The sequence below is a fragment of the Anabas testudineus genome, chromosome 13 (genome assembly GCF_900324465.2).
Source record: "Anabas testudineus chromosome 13, fAnaTes1.2, whole genome shotgun sequence".
NCBI lineage: Eukaryota > Metazoa > Chordata > Actinopteri > Anabantiformes > Anabantidae > Anabas > Anabas testudineus.
Window position 1 is genome coordinate 3,569,058 of NC_046622.1, and position 14,836 is coordinate 3,583,893.

Sequence of the window (14,836 nt, forward strand, 5' to 3'; positions counted from 1 at the left end):
CGCAGTCGTGTCCTATAGCTTGTCTGAGCGGTAAAGGTGCACGCTGATGTCAAGGTCCCACTTGAATTATGAATAGTTTTCCACAGCAATGAGAAAACATGCAGACGTGAGATGTTGCGGAGACAGCAAACACCATGCCAAGTGATTCCAGTTAATAGACTGGGTTAACACAGGGTATAGTGAGACTCTGCAAAAGGTAGAGAGGTAGAGAGATAATCAGATTGTTTCACAAATGAATGGAGGCTGTGTTTAGAGGCCAGAACTGCCGTTAGGACTATAATGCCTCCATTTTATCCAAGGTAAGATCATTAAAGCTACTTCAGCCTGGCTATGGAGATTGGGTTCCACACACAAGGAGGCAGGGAGGAATTTCCACTATTAAGGCTCTGAGGAAAGATGGTTTCAGTGTGAGATTAGTCCTCATATACGACCCTCAGAAAGGCCATTTTCACATGTCTCATGTTTTAAGAAGCGTTCACAAATCATGTGAAATTATTTGTCTGTTTGGAAACTAGAAACTGGTGCTCATTAGATTTTTGCACAAGTAATGATCAATTGCTCAAGTCGCTTGTTGAGACATTTTTTGCAAAAGTAACCGTTAAAATTTTGCAGCTACAAAAAAAATAAAGTCGACTCCAGCAGCCGTGTGAAAATGCCAGAGGGCGGTGAAGTGACAAGTGCCAGCAGGTAGTTGGAGGCAAGTCGAGACTTCACAATAACGGCTGGCTTTGACTCTCAATCAGGTTTGTAACTGTTTAGCTAAATGGGCTGGGTCATTAAACAATGTTATAAGGAATTAAGAAATGTTTATATGTCACATGAGCGCAGGTGGTTATGGTTCAGGTGTCAGAGTTCAGATTAAAAACCTTTTATAAGAAAAAGCACAACCTTGTAAAAATGTAAGAAACTGTAATTTATTAAGATACTAACTGAAAATATAGAAAACTGTATCTCTCATGCTGAGGTATTTAATTAGATAAAACAGTTCTAATGTCCCTGTATACAAAGTGCTGTGGTAGAAAATAATATCATGTAAAAAAACATCTTAATCTTAAAACATGTTTATCTGTATTTTTCAACATGATCTGAGGTAGGCTCATTTTCATTTAAATGACAATCGTGGTTAAAACACAAAAGCAGAAATATTATGGGAAAACACACTCTACATATTTATCTTAGAATACATAGAAATACTGTAGCGTAACACTTGTCTTGTTTTTAATTATTCATTATGATCCCATTTATAAAAACAGTTTTATTTCAGGCAGAGTGAAACGTAACGTGTAAGAAAAAATATATCTTTGTCAAAATAATTCTGTTTTGTGATGTAATGAGAATTGTTCTGGGCAGCGTGAGCATGTGTTTCTATGTGACGTCATCACAACAGGTACAGTCAGAGTTTCAGTGGGTAATGTGAGCACACTAAGTATCTCTGTGGGCTCTTCAGTGAGTCAGGTGTTTGGACATGACGTGAGTCTGCAAAGCAGGTGAAAGAGACCCTTAGAAGAAATCTGTGAGTGTTTGACAGTGAGGATGTAAAATATCTCTTCATATCTAAAAACATAAAGTTATGTTTCATTCTATATCGAACTGGCCTCGAACTTTGAGCTCCTAAAATTTAGTTTTTGTCATTTTAACGATGTAGGAGGCTTCATCTGCCAAATCCTATAGGACACTTTTCTAAATTAAGAAGAACTAGAAGTCCCAAAGAAGACACTTGTTAGGATCATGAAAACAAAAAACAACAACCAACAGACACCAGGATGTCACGGAAACTGGTCCGACTCGTTCCTGTGACAGGTGAATGTTCAGGTGCTCTGCAAGTGACAACATGCATATTCTCAGGAAACTCAGGTAGAAAAGCACACCTGCTCTAAATGTGGTCAACTCCCTTCCTGATGGATGTGTTTGTTGTGGATAAAACATTATAGAACAGCCGGTTCATTGGTAACAAACATGTTACACTGACTATGCTAAAATAAATAGACTGTGACATGTTTGACCCACAGTAAACGTTGATGGACTGAAACTCATTTTGGTTTCAGATGTGCTTTTTAATATCGCTCTCACCTTCTATTTAATCAAAGTAAGTTAATTCTAAGAAAAAAGCTTTTTCCCATCATACAAAATTACATTATGGGTTTATGTTAATTTTACTGTTCAACATGCAAAACCCTGGAGGACCCTGAGGACTGTGAGAGTCAAGACAAGACACATCTAAAATGTGAATCAGTGATTGGATCAGAGTGATGTACATCCCATAACGATGGGGGGTGTATGTTAACAAAACTCACAGAATGGAGACGATTACTCAATTGATGGTTCAACACGTGGTATTTGAATTCTAGTTTTTGCCTTGTATTAAAATGTGTTACTGTGGAAACCTGTTATCAGCATTATGTGAAAAACACAGTTTACTGCTACCTAAAGGATAAAACATCTGCACACCTGTAGAAACCGTCCTGTAACAAAACTAGGCAGGTTCCATTATGTGTGAGCCAATCACATGTGGTGAGTCAAGCTGGATCTGGTTTTATCTGGTAATCAACAGAGCTGCACGTTGTCCTGCTGTTCAATGGGTGTTTTCTTGGATATAGACACACCCTGTTAAGCACCTGTGTTTCAGGGGCTGCAGCATGTTGCAGATAGGAAAAGCATAGGAATAAAATAAATAATACATTAGCACCTTGTTGGTAACTTCCACTGGAATAAGAGCGAGAAGCAAAGTTACAGTGTGCTCCACACAAGGCAGCTGAATTAAAGTCAGTGATAAAATCATTAAATAAATACGAATAATGAAAATAAACCCGGTTATTTTAAAAATGTGAGTTATGTAAGAAAAAAAATAATTTTAACAAAAAACAGAAAAAAGGCAATTCAGTGCAAACAAAACGCAGAAACAGTCTGATTGACAGATACAACTAACATCCTACTGTAGTACAAACACGTTTAAAAATAATTTACAGAACGAAGATGCAATACTGGCTCCCCCTGCCTGTAAAAACACACGTCTACAGTCCAGTGTGCACGGACACTTACAGTCTCTGTGAGTGTCAACCACACTGCTAATGATGAGCATTGTTTCTGAGCTCGTTCTATATTATAATCTAAGTGGATGTTGTAGCCGTTTTAACTAAAGTATTTCCTGGATTTACAGTGATTTACCTGTTAAAACCTGAACCGGTCCTCTCTCAATAGGCACCAGAAATACACCCAATCAACAAACACTTAAAATAAAAAACAATAAATTCAGATTAAAACGACCCAAATACTAAATGTGCAGGCAGGTGTGTGTGTGTGTGTAGTAGATTAACATGGTCGATGAGACAGTAGGGGCTCAGGAATGTGTCCTAACAATGACTGTGTGTGTGTGTATGTGTGTACATCTGTAAAGGGTTAACCACAAGATAACAGACGTGCTCATTCTGAACGCTGACCCCGAGTGACCTCTCTTAATTACAGAAAAGCCTGTAATGACAGAGAGCCTGCTGGTCAGTCAACCTCAACATTGGTCTAACAAAGATATTCAAGATGTCGGAGGAGTGATTCTAATCCACTGAGGGATGTTTTTGATCCGTCATGTGTTGCGTATGATGAAAAGTGATAAGATAAAGATATAACAGCTGCTGAAAGGACACGACATGTGTTCATTTTTGTCACAGCTGTGTGTTGTCTTTTTAAGTTAGATTTGCAGATGAAGTTCCCAAAAATTTGCATTTACAAAGGTAACGATGATGTATCCCATAGAGGTTCAGCTCAGTATTCACAGGGTTTCTGCTTTATCTTAGTATATAAATTGAATTTACAACAAACCCTCCACATTTATAGGCTGATAATGAGGCTAGTGTGTTTTTTTTTCTCCTAGGAGGGATTATGTAGCCGACTAACAACCACAAGGCCTGTCATTGTTGCCCTGTTCCTCTTGAATGAAGATCTCATTCAGATGGTGATTCAGCATTTTTCTTCAGGGTTGTCACATCTCACAGTTATACAGATATGTACTCACTCTCCAATTCAGAAGACTTGCAAAGAACAGTGGTACACAGCATCTTAGTGTAACCACAACGGACTGAGCACATAAATATAAACCATTCTTATGCTTTTTCAGAGGAATGGAAAATGATGATATCTTGCTGCTACTGTCTGTTGAATTTTTTGTTCACTGCACTTGAGGTTGTCTAAAATTAGGATATTTTATGAGCTTCTGAAGGTCCTGGGAACCAGACACTGACTCCTCTGATGCAACAACTGTAAATCACTTTGTCCACAAGCAAACTGCATCATCTTATTTTAAACAATACCAGACATCTACGTTAAATCTTGTATTTTATAAGTACATCTTATTTTTTACTCTTTGTGACTGATGCGTTTATCTCTGTATCTGCAACCATTCATTCAGCAGAAACCCCCGACCACTGCATTTCCCATGTGCACTGCAGGATTTCAGAGAAAAGGTTCAGACCTCGCACAAAATAAGAGTTTTATTTCTGTACAAACAAAACATTTTCTGCAAGAATTGAGATTTTTCATGTGACTCAAAGTCCAAGTGAATAATTATTTAAAAAAACATTAAGTACCCCTATGTGCAAGTGTATTTTGAGCCACCTTAACTTGACTCCACCTTCAGCTGTCTAAGCTGTATAAAGAAGGTACAATCTGTTTCTCCCTCTCTCTTTCTCTCTCACTAAAAGTCTTACACAGGACTTTGTGTCAACGAGATCCAATATCGCCTTCATCTCAGGAGGGTTGAGCCTGCGGACACAGAAGGCCTTCTATCCTACAGAGCCGTGGAAGTGAGTCTCGTCCAGCTCCGGACAAATATGTACTCGACAGGCTTGGAGATTCTTGGGATGATCCTGGCTGTGGCCGGTTGGCTGGGGGTGATGGTGACCTGTGGCCTGCCCATGTGGCGAGTGGCTGCCTACATCGGTCAGAACATTGTCATCTCTCAGGTGATCTGGGAAGGGTTGTGGATGAACTGTTCAGTGCAGAGCACAGGCCAGATGCACTGCAGAGTGCATGACTCCATGTTGGGGCTGCCAGTAGACCTGCAGGCTGCTCGCGCATTGGTCATTGTCTCCATGGTGCTGTGCATCGTGGGCATTGGCCTGTCAGTGGCCGGTGCCAAGTGCACCAACTGTAGCCGGGATGTGAGCAGTAAACCGCAACTTGTGGTCGGTGCAGGAGCAACCTTTGTGGTGGCTGGACTGCTGCTGCTGGTGGCTGTGTCCTGGACAGCGCACGCCATCGTCCTGGGCTTCTACGACCCACTGCTGGAGGAAACAGGGAAGAGGGAGTTTGGCAATGCCCTGTACTTTGGATGGGCTGCCTCCTGCTTGCTCATTCTAGGGGGGGTCCTGCTGTGTTGTTCCTGCCCACCTACATCAGCTACAGCGCCAAGTGGTGGTGGATCTGTGCGACCCAAGGTGGATTACTCTGCTGTTAAAACCATGTCAGTCAATGGATACACCAGAAGAGACTATGTGTGAACATAAGACGTGAGTGCAGGTGAACATACAGTGATCAGTAGGTTGATGGTGGTAACGCAGCAGATTAAACAAGAACATGAAGTTTGGATTCTAATCTCTCTTTCTATTTTTAAGATTTCATTTTAAATATCAGTACACTTTATTTGTAGACTCTGGATTTCTTTTTTTAACTATTAGGACGTGTCTGATCTTCAGAAATTCACACAGTGTGTATGTCGATAACAAATACTGCCAATTTCAGATTAAAGTATGTTTGTATAAGAATATAAATAAAATAATTTTGTGATAGAATGTATTTATTTTCAAGCATTTTTCATGTATAGTTTAAATGTCTGAACCATAACAACAATTTCTGCATGAGTTCTTTGGTATGTAGAAACAGGGGCACATGCCAGCTGTAGAGGTCAGCAGAGTCTGACCAATAAGACCCGAACTGGTGCATACCGAAATGAGGGATTTGATTTCAGTGTAAATGGAAGAAAGGAACAATGGGTGGTTTGTTTTAGAAGATCACCTCAAGCATCTCTTCCATTCTAGCTCCATCTGCAAGAGTGAAACTGGCTCAGAGATAAAAGTCTCCATCTGCAAAGGGATGTAACCTGCACCAAACTGAGCAACAACGGCCCTATTGACCAGCGGGTTTACAACTGTTTACCTTTATTCCAGAGCGGGAATCATTTTAATAACTTTGTATCTCAATGCTCAATGAAAGTACCTTGAAAATGTAAATCGAAACTGTAAAATAAAAGCAAGTACCCTGAGAAACGTATATTTGTTGTCTAATGTTTGTAGCATACACAGGAACAGAGCAACATGTAGACAGTGGGTCTGCTGCAGGTGTCAACAAGTCTATTTATTTTATCTAAGACACATGTGCATGCATACAACATATAAAATCACAATATAGACAAACAAGCAAATTAAAATACAATAGACAGCCCTGTTCAAGCAATAATCAAGAAGGGTTTTGGGTTCTTTACAGGCTCCTGGTTTGTTGTTGGGAAACAGCCTGTTTGAGAGTATGAACATGTCAACACAGGTTATTTATATAATGTGTAACCACATTAACAAGTTTCTCCAGATGAGCTGAGGTGGACTCTAACACATCCCAGAAGGTGAATTCAAACACCCTTGTAGTAATAAGGCTGTCATCATTCCACACTTTAACAGTTTTGTATGACTGATACAAAAAGTATTTAAGGATTAATTTAATGTCACATTGAGCACTTTTCAATGTCAACTGCTGGATTTTTGTATCAGTGTTGAACCTTTTTATAGCATCTCAACAGCAATAAATTAATAAATATACAGACAGTTTGTAACTGAAATGAGATAAAAGATACAGATATAATAAATAAATCTTAGTTTCTTGACTCACGTTTGCTTGAACATTAGGTTAATGATCTAAAGAACAAGCTTAGAGCGATACTGGAAACTCTCTTTCAGTCACAGCTGACACAGTTTTAGGATGGTTTTACTGAGTTCAGCTGTGCATTCACATGTTATGAACCGACTCCCACTTCATAGACGTTGCAACATAACAGTGAAACACAGATTTACTGTCAATGCAAGGTGTGTACAACACCTCATGAAAAAGATAGTGACGCTGACAAGTAACAAACTGTTGCAGCCTTAGTGGTGTTTTGATTTAACGTTTCCGTTTCGACCCATTGGTCACACTCTTTGTAAGACTCCCAAGAAACAAGCTTTTTACATTATCAGTCTCGGTTCTTTTCACATGCAGATATTGTATGATTGGGGGGGGGGGGGGGGGTGTTTTGTGTGTATTGCAGTTCACACATGTGGTCTCTGTTATTAGGTTCCCAGGGTGACCTGTGAGCTAGATAAAAAGCAGATTTTTGCATCACACAGCCGCGCACACTGCAACATTATTACATAACATTTCTCCATTTTGTAGCTCCTAAATAAAATTTGGGAAATAGGTGTTAGATGTGAGATCTGAATATGTGAAATAACATGATCATCATCAACATCCTGCTTTGACTGAAGCTGTTTTAGGTCAGGGATTGTTGCTGGAAGCATTTTGGGTGCTGTGTGTTTCAAAGGTCATTGAAATACCTTAATTTTATCTTGCACTGATAATATTTGAACATTTTCTCCCACAAGTCTGTTGGGGATTCTTCTGAAAAAATTCTCCCGAAACCTGCCGTTGAAGAATTCTTTGGAAGGACAAGGCTGACACAGACAGATACAAATACACCCTTCAAATAATCACAGTATTCCCACTGGTTTCCGAAAATGCTAAACTGCTTTAACCCTCTTCCACAGGCCCAGACAATAAAGTTCTTATACAAAACTTGCAGTTGCAGTCATCATAAAAGACTTAGAATGATGAATTATTTGTGTTAAGGTTGAAGAGTATAATGAAAGAATCTGAAAGACGAACACCTTTAATCATTGATCCACAGATCTTTACCATGTCAGTTATACTTTAACTACTCCAGACCTGAGATACAGGCCTTCTGTTTACTCTCCCCTCACCCAAACAGGTGGGAGGGCTTCCAGGGTCACAGACGTTGATGATTAAGCTGAGGCTATTCTTGTGTCAAGGCTGGTTTTTGGACGTTCAAACGAGGTGGGATAGTAGACAGTTTAAAATTTGCCCTGACCAATAACCAAGTAACTCCACCTTCTGCAACACTCAAATCCACTGTTTTTACGAGCAGCACCACGGGGCACACTTCCTCGATCACCATCAGACCACTGAGGTAAAGACGCCACCTGTACCACCTCAGACATGTCTTCATTAGGACTGGAAATACTTGGAGTGACCCTGGCCATCCTGGGATGGATCTCAGCCATTGTGTCCTGCGCCTTGCCCATGTGGAGAGTGTCTGCTTTCATTGGGGTGAACATTGTCACTGCCCAGGTGACCTGGGAGGGTATCTGGATGAACTGTGTTGTCCAGAGCACGGGGCAGATGCAGTGTAAAATCCACGACTCCATGTTGGCTCTAAGTGCAGACCTTCAGGCCGCCCGTGCCCTCACTATCATCTCCATAGTGGTGGGTGTCCTTGGAGTCCTTGTGGCTATTATGGGGGCAAAGTGCACCAATTGCGTGGATGAAGAGGTAGCTAAGGCTCGAGTGATGATAGTTGCTGGAGGATCTTTCATCTTGGCTTCTCTCACACAGTTGATCCCTGTTTCATGGTGTGCCCATACTATCATCATGGAGTTCTACAATCCAGTCATACCTGAGGCCCAGAAGAGGGAGATAGGTGCCGCTCTGTACCTGGGCTGGGCTGCAGCAGCATTTCTGCTCATTGGAGGGTGCATCCTCTGCTCCAGCTGCCCCCCGAATCCTGAGAAAAGGTACGGGCCTCCATCAAAGATGATCTACCCTCAAACCAGATCCATTGTCCCAGGCAATGGCTATGACAGGAGAGACTATGTCTGAACTCGCAGCTGCCGTTTTCTCACACCTTCACCACCGTGGAAATGATCAAAGACAACATTTACAGCTTGATTTGAACATTTTTGTCCACATTGAGAAAAGAGGCAAAAACACTGATTCATGTCACTATGTGTTCCATTTTAAACAGAACCTACAACAAACCTGTTTTTCCTTTTATATTTTTTGTGTATAACTTTGTTACTGTTGAGTTCACTAAAGTCAACAACTCATCTATAGTGTGACCTGTATTTTATACTTCATAAGATTAATAGTGTAATGTAGTGTAGGTGACTTTTTTGTGGTAGTGATGTTTAATGTAAAAAATCCCTTTGAATAAGGAGCTAAAAAAAAGTGTGTCATGGGAGGCGACGTAATGCTGATTTTCATTAAACGTCTTTTGGTCTTTTCATTCAGTCTTCTGACAATAATTGAGTCTTTTTATCATTCAAAACTGAACTCAGCTTCTCTGTATTTTAATTCAGAAAGATGTTAGATCCTCATGTTAACATGTGCAAAGAGAACGTCGGATTCCATGCAGCCTGCACAGCCAGCCATTGATCTGATGAGAGGGAGCACCTATTCACCTGGCTGTCTCCCATATGTCTGTTGGCTCTATGATAACAAGAACCACTGCTTTGTCAGCTTCTCTACACTCGACTATCTCTCAACAATGGATTCATTTCACAGCAGAGGGAGAAACTGGGGGTGTTGTCAGCACTGGCCTAAAGGAGGTGGGAGCATTTCTAGAGAAATGGTCTAAGCACCAAAAAATTTCAAGGACATCCTGCAGACAGACAGCGTTATTAAAGTCCATCAGACTGCTGTCCAGTGAAAGCTTTGTGAAGTCAAGTAAATACTAAACGCGTTCAGGTAAAGATTAATAAAATCTCATTGTTCTTGGTCTTTAAAAAATTCACATGAATTCAGAAACTAACCTGAAGTCAATCAGTTTGCAGTTAATACAAGATTTTCTCCACACTGAGAAGTTTTAGAGGACAGAGAATTATTACACATGATGTTATATATTAGATTTTAAAGCTACTGGCCTAATGATGGTGAACTGATCTACACATTGTATAAGACAAAAGCAACATGTGCTCTGAAAAACACCGTGTCCTCTGCCTGCTGCATGCTCAAAAGACAGAGTCAAGAAAACTGTTAATATTAAATCATTAAGATGGGTTTGTTTAAAGCAAGTGAGCTGAGATATTTAGGCGTTGTTTTCATGCTTTTCCGTCAGTGATTGTTAAATAAACCATAAATATGTGGTTATACATAGGTTAAGCATCGTATTTTTATTCACAACTTTTCAACCATAGAAATTGTCTCTTTGGTCAAAACAACACATTAGGCTGGTGTGCCATTTCAGCAGTGAAAGGTCTCTTTGTGGACAGTGCTATTGTGAAACTGGCCATGTAAGCCGATAGTTGAGAGCTCTGAGAGTGTCCAGGAACTTCCTCCCCTTTTAGGTCCTTCAAGGACTCCTCCCCTTCTATCTGATATGCCTTATAAAGGATACTGCTGAAGCGGAGGTAACAGAACTTCACATGTGCACAGATGCGAGGCCTGAAATGAACGTACTGACCAGTTGGCTCTCTGGTTGACTCGTCCCTTCAGCTGATTGGTTTTTCTGTGATCTGTTGGTGTGGCACACGTTTGGCGACAGCAGAGGAAGACATTTCAACATGTCTTTAGGTTTGGAGTTGATAGGCATCTCGCTTTGCATTTTGGGATGGATTATCGCCATTGTAGCGTGCGCCCTGCCCATGTGGAGGGTGACTGCCTTCATCGGCAGCAACATAGTGACGGCTCAGATCATCTGGGAGGGCCTGTGGATGACCTGTGTGGTGCAGAGCACGGGCCAGATGCAGTGTAAGGTCTATGACTCCATGCTTGCTCTCTCCCAAGACCTCCAAGCTGCCCGCGCCCTCACCGTCATCTCCATCCTGTTAGCCATCCTGGCCGTGCTCATCGCCATCGCTGGGGCAAAGTGCACTAACTGCATTGATGATGAGGCATCCAAGGCAAAGGTGATGATTATCTCTGGAGTCTTCTTCATCATCTCTGGCGTCATGCAGCTTATCCCGGTCTCTTGGTCGGCCAACACAATAATCAGGGACTTCTACAACCCTATACTTAATGACGCTCAGAGAAGGGAGCTGGGAGCTGCACTCTACATCGGCTGGGCAGCTGCTGCCCTCCTGGTTCTTGGTGGCGGCCTCCTCTGCTGCTCCTGTCCACCACGCGAGACCAGATACAACTCCTCACGAATGGCTTACTCTGCCTCACGGTCTGTAGGTGGTCCAGGACTAGAACGGAAAGACTATGTATAAAGGAAGGTCGAATAGGAACGGACATTACAGAAACTCAAACCTGCTCTTCACAGAAAACTGAGGGTGAACTGAAGAAAAGACCTCAAGGAAACAAGGAGACTCCGCAATGAAGGGATAGAGACAATGGATGTGTTTGAATTTACCTGTAATGTAAAGTATCTCTTAATTAGACGCTGAAAATTTAAAGACATTTCATGGTTTAATGCAAATCACTGAACAATCACTGGCTTTTTATATCATTCTGGTTTCTTATTGTTTACCACTAAATTGCCATTAAATATAAAACACTGCTGCGTGAAAAAGATGTGTTCAATGGTACACTCCAAACCCAAACTGACTGTGTGTTGTAACATATGGATCATTAACTACCTGTAACGCTGATAAAGGTGTGTGGGGGGGACTTTCAATGCTTTACAATGTGTACTGAGGCAGCACCAAAGCACCTGGGTCCAGCCACAACAATACTGTTTGTATTATATGCTACTGCAGTACATGTACATGTATCAAGTGTTTTTACTTTAAATAAAACTAAATATTTTTTAAGTTGTTTCTTTCTCATTTTCTTTTCAGCGTATTCACGTCCGCATGAGTCAGTTAACGGGTAACAAAAGTGACGGCATGAGTTTCGCCCAAGTGTCTCTGTAACAGTAACCTGACATTCAATCCCAAGGTCTACATTACCTTCACCTGTCAACTTAACCACACATGCCATACGCAATTAGCCTTGAGATCAGTTAACGAGCAGAGGTGAGGAGTCTGAGCACAGAGCAGTGGAGTCATTCCAGGAACACGACATGCTTCATTCATTTACAGACTTTAACTGTCTTTGTTTCTGAGCCGAGTTTACACATTTCTTTCTAACATCCTGCCACAGATGTGTACAATTACACATATTTGTTTGTGGGAGCTGGTCTGTGTCACTGGAAATTTTTACTGTCAGAGTTTCTGACGGGAAGTCTTTGTCCATCCTCTGTTTTTCTAATTTACTTACACCATCAGTTTCCCACATTCATCTAACTGCTTTGGATACGAACTCCACAATCAATATTTAATAATAAGAAGTAACAGAAGTTCTGTCAAGCAGAGTCTTCATGACATGAACCAGGCCTTGTCACACCTGAAGGCAGCAACGTGAAAAATTAATGAACATGTAATTGCAAATATGGGAGAGGTCTCTGTAATATCACTTTACGTTCCAACTGTTGTTTCTTCCTCTATCAACATCACCTCTGTAACAAAGAACTACTGGTCATGTAAGTACAGATCAGATTATAGATTATTTTTAAATTATAATGATCATTTCTGATATTACTTTATTATTTGAAGTAAGTTGAAACTGTCAGGGCAACTCCAGTCTGTAGGTGAGATCTAATATCAGTTCTTTAAGCCTCGCAACAAACATGATTTTCAGAAACATATTAATGTGACAACTTAATAAACATCTTTAAGTTTGTACATTTGTACTTGTAATTGTCTGATTTACATTCAGGCACGTGCTCAAAGCTGCAATGTTCCAGTGCTAACAGCAGCTGCTCCTGGGACTTTGTTCAACACATGTTTTAAATTCAACTTTTTACTGTTTTAGAGCATTTTTTGAAGATATTTGTCATCAATTAAAACAAAACCGCTCTCTTTCTCATAAATAGAAGTGTACTCCATCTCTACAGTTGTCTTTTTATTCTGTGAGTAAATTGAAATCGATTGCCAGTACACGGGGCTGTCGAGGACGTCACGCAGCAAACAAAACATTTCTGGCGAGAACAACTAGCTGGAGGAAATTAACTCCACTCTTTCCACAGAGCTGTGACAGGCATCATGATGGGGTGTCATTTCCTGTGTGTTGTTCCATTGACTTGTAAAACCCTCGGGCATGTTTGGTCATCGTTAACTTAATCATTGATTCTAACTGAGTACTTCACAGCCATTCTGAAACCGTGTGGTGTGGCACATCCAGTTACTTTACGTTACACACTTTTTGCATGTGAAATATTTAAATTGTAAATGTGAAACAAAAATCTTTTACATGTAGTTGAAAACCTGGCTCCTCAACAAAAGTGCCTGAGGCTAAAAGAACTCAATCTCTTCCAATACCTAAACCTGGGTGACTTAAAAAAAAGGAAGAAAAAGGCCTCTGTGAGTCTCTCTGGTCATACTCCGCTGACTCTGGCCAAACTCGAGTCACATGACCGAAACTGGGGAATGTGAAGGGCAGAGAGGTTGTCTGGCACCTGAACCCCCTCCCCATACCTGAACTAAATACAGGCTCTCTGTGTCTACTGAGTGGGAAGGGAAACCTGGGCAGGTTGTTTACCTGCAATGGCAAGAAATCTAAATCCAAATCTAAACCACAGTAGACCCACATAGGAATCAGAGAGGTTAAAGAACCTTAACTGACTGCCTCACATAATAAAATAAAATAAAATAAACGTTTCAACCAATAAAGGATTTAGAATCAGTTTGAGCTGAGGCACAAACAGATACGTCGATCAGAAGAAGCCAGTCGGAACGATTAAGAGTCAATCTACTACCAAGGAAGAGCTATCAGTGACAGAGCTGCACAACACTGTCACTATCAAAAGAAAAAATATTAGAAAATGAATTAAATATAATACATTTAATCAAAAAAGACAATTAAACAAACATCGTGCATAGTCACGGGATTCTTTCCTTGGTACATCTTCTGTATCTTTACTCTGAGGTCACAGGGAAAGCTCCATTAAAGATTCATTATCAGTGTATTAATATTGTTTTTCCTAAGTATCGTGAGGATGTAAAGGGAGGATGAGTGTGCAGAAAGGTGCATGTCATAGGTTTACTTAGGTCAGTTTGTACTGGCAGTATCTGTGGGTGTGTGTCTTTTTTGTAGTGTTTGCAGTGTTTGGGAGCAGCAGCAGATTCGCTCATCGCTGAGGCACAAACTCTATCAGAGAATGTACCTGCTGGTGAATCCACATCCCTCCCAAAGCAGAGATAGGAAATGCTCACTCTTATCGCTTTTCCACTACAATATAAGAGGAGAGTTTATGAACAGAGTTTTAAGCCAAAGAAACGGAGAAAAACATTGTGCTGCCCCCCTGTGGACATACTAAATACATCAACTGCAGCTGTGCAAGGGGGAAAAGAAAGAACTGGTCATTTGTTTGTTATTTCCTGTGCAGGATGCACATTTCCATGAGCTTCTGATTTTTTTTAACAGACCAAACTTGCTATTGATTGTCGAATTGTCTAATCGTGCACACAATTTCCTTTTTTCTCCCACGTGGCGCCTGCCAGGCTCCTTATATTTCTTCTTCCTGCATCTGTTATTATCATTGTTTTTTATTAAAACGCTTATTTTTGTAACCACTGGGGATCACTGATGTCTGCTATGTTGGACCAGATCACATTTCATGATCAGCAAATATTAAACTGATTAAGAATGCCAGCATACCCCTGATAGAGATCTGTAATTAGGTTTGTAAAATGTTCCAATCAAGTATCAGAAGCCCCAGAACAATATTCACAGTAAGGTAATAACGTTTTTAATTATGTCAATAAACACTTTAAAGGTTTTGCTATGAAATCCACATATGTTGGCACATTTTAATAATACATTTTCT

General features: G+C 40.6%; 3 protein-coding genes across 3 annotated transcripts; all 3 read left to right on the forward strand.

Moving 5' to 3' along the window:
- The first annotated feature begins 4,703 nt into the window (after window positions 1–4,703).
- LOC113169145 (claudin-4) lies at window positions 4,704–5,664 on the forward strand. The gene has a single exon (XM_026370327.1). The coding sequence runs from the start codon at window positions 4,821–4,823 to the stop codon at window positions 5,487–5,489; it is 669 nt and encodes a 222-aa protein (XP_026226112.1). The 5' UTR covers window positions 4,704–4,820; the 3' UTR covers window positions 5,490–5,664.
- Window positions 5,665–8,060: 2,396 nt separating this feature from the next.
- On the forward strand, window positions 8,061–9,326 carry LOC113149643 (claudin-3-like). The gene has a single exon (XM_026341862.1). The coding sequence runs from the start codon at window positions 8,248–8,250 to the stop codon at window positions 8,905–8,907; it is 660 nt and encodes a 219-aa protein (XP_026197647.1). The 5' UTR covers window positions 8,061–8,247; the 3' UTR covers window positions 8,908–9,326.
- Window positions 9,327–10,175: 849 nt separating this feature from the next.
- LOC113167211 (claudin-3-like) lies at window positions 10,176–11,738 on the forward strand. The gene has a single exon (XM_026367635.1). It carries the CDS (start codon window positions 10,590–10,592, stop codon window positions 11,235–11,237), a length of 648 nt encoding a protein of 215 aa, XP_026223420.1. The 5' UTR covers window positions 10,176–10,589; the 3' UTR covers window positions 11,238–11,738.
- Window positions 11,739–14,836: the final 3,098 nt, after the last annotated feature.

Coding starts and splice junctions, on each gene's coding strand:
- LOC113169145 (XM_026370327.1), top strand. CDS start 4,821: ATGTACTCGACAGGCTTGGAGATTCTTGGGATGATCCTGGCTGTGGCC.
- LOC113149643 (XM_026341862.1), top strand. CDS start 8,248: ATGTCTTCATTAGGACTGGAAATACTTGGAGTGACCCTGGCCATCCTG.
- LOC113167211 (XM_026367635.1), top strand. CDS start 10,590: ATGTCTTTAGGTTTGGAGTTGATAGGCATCTCGCTTTGCATTTTGGGA.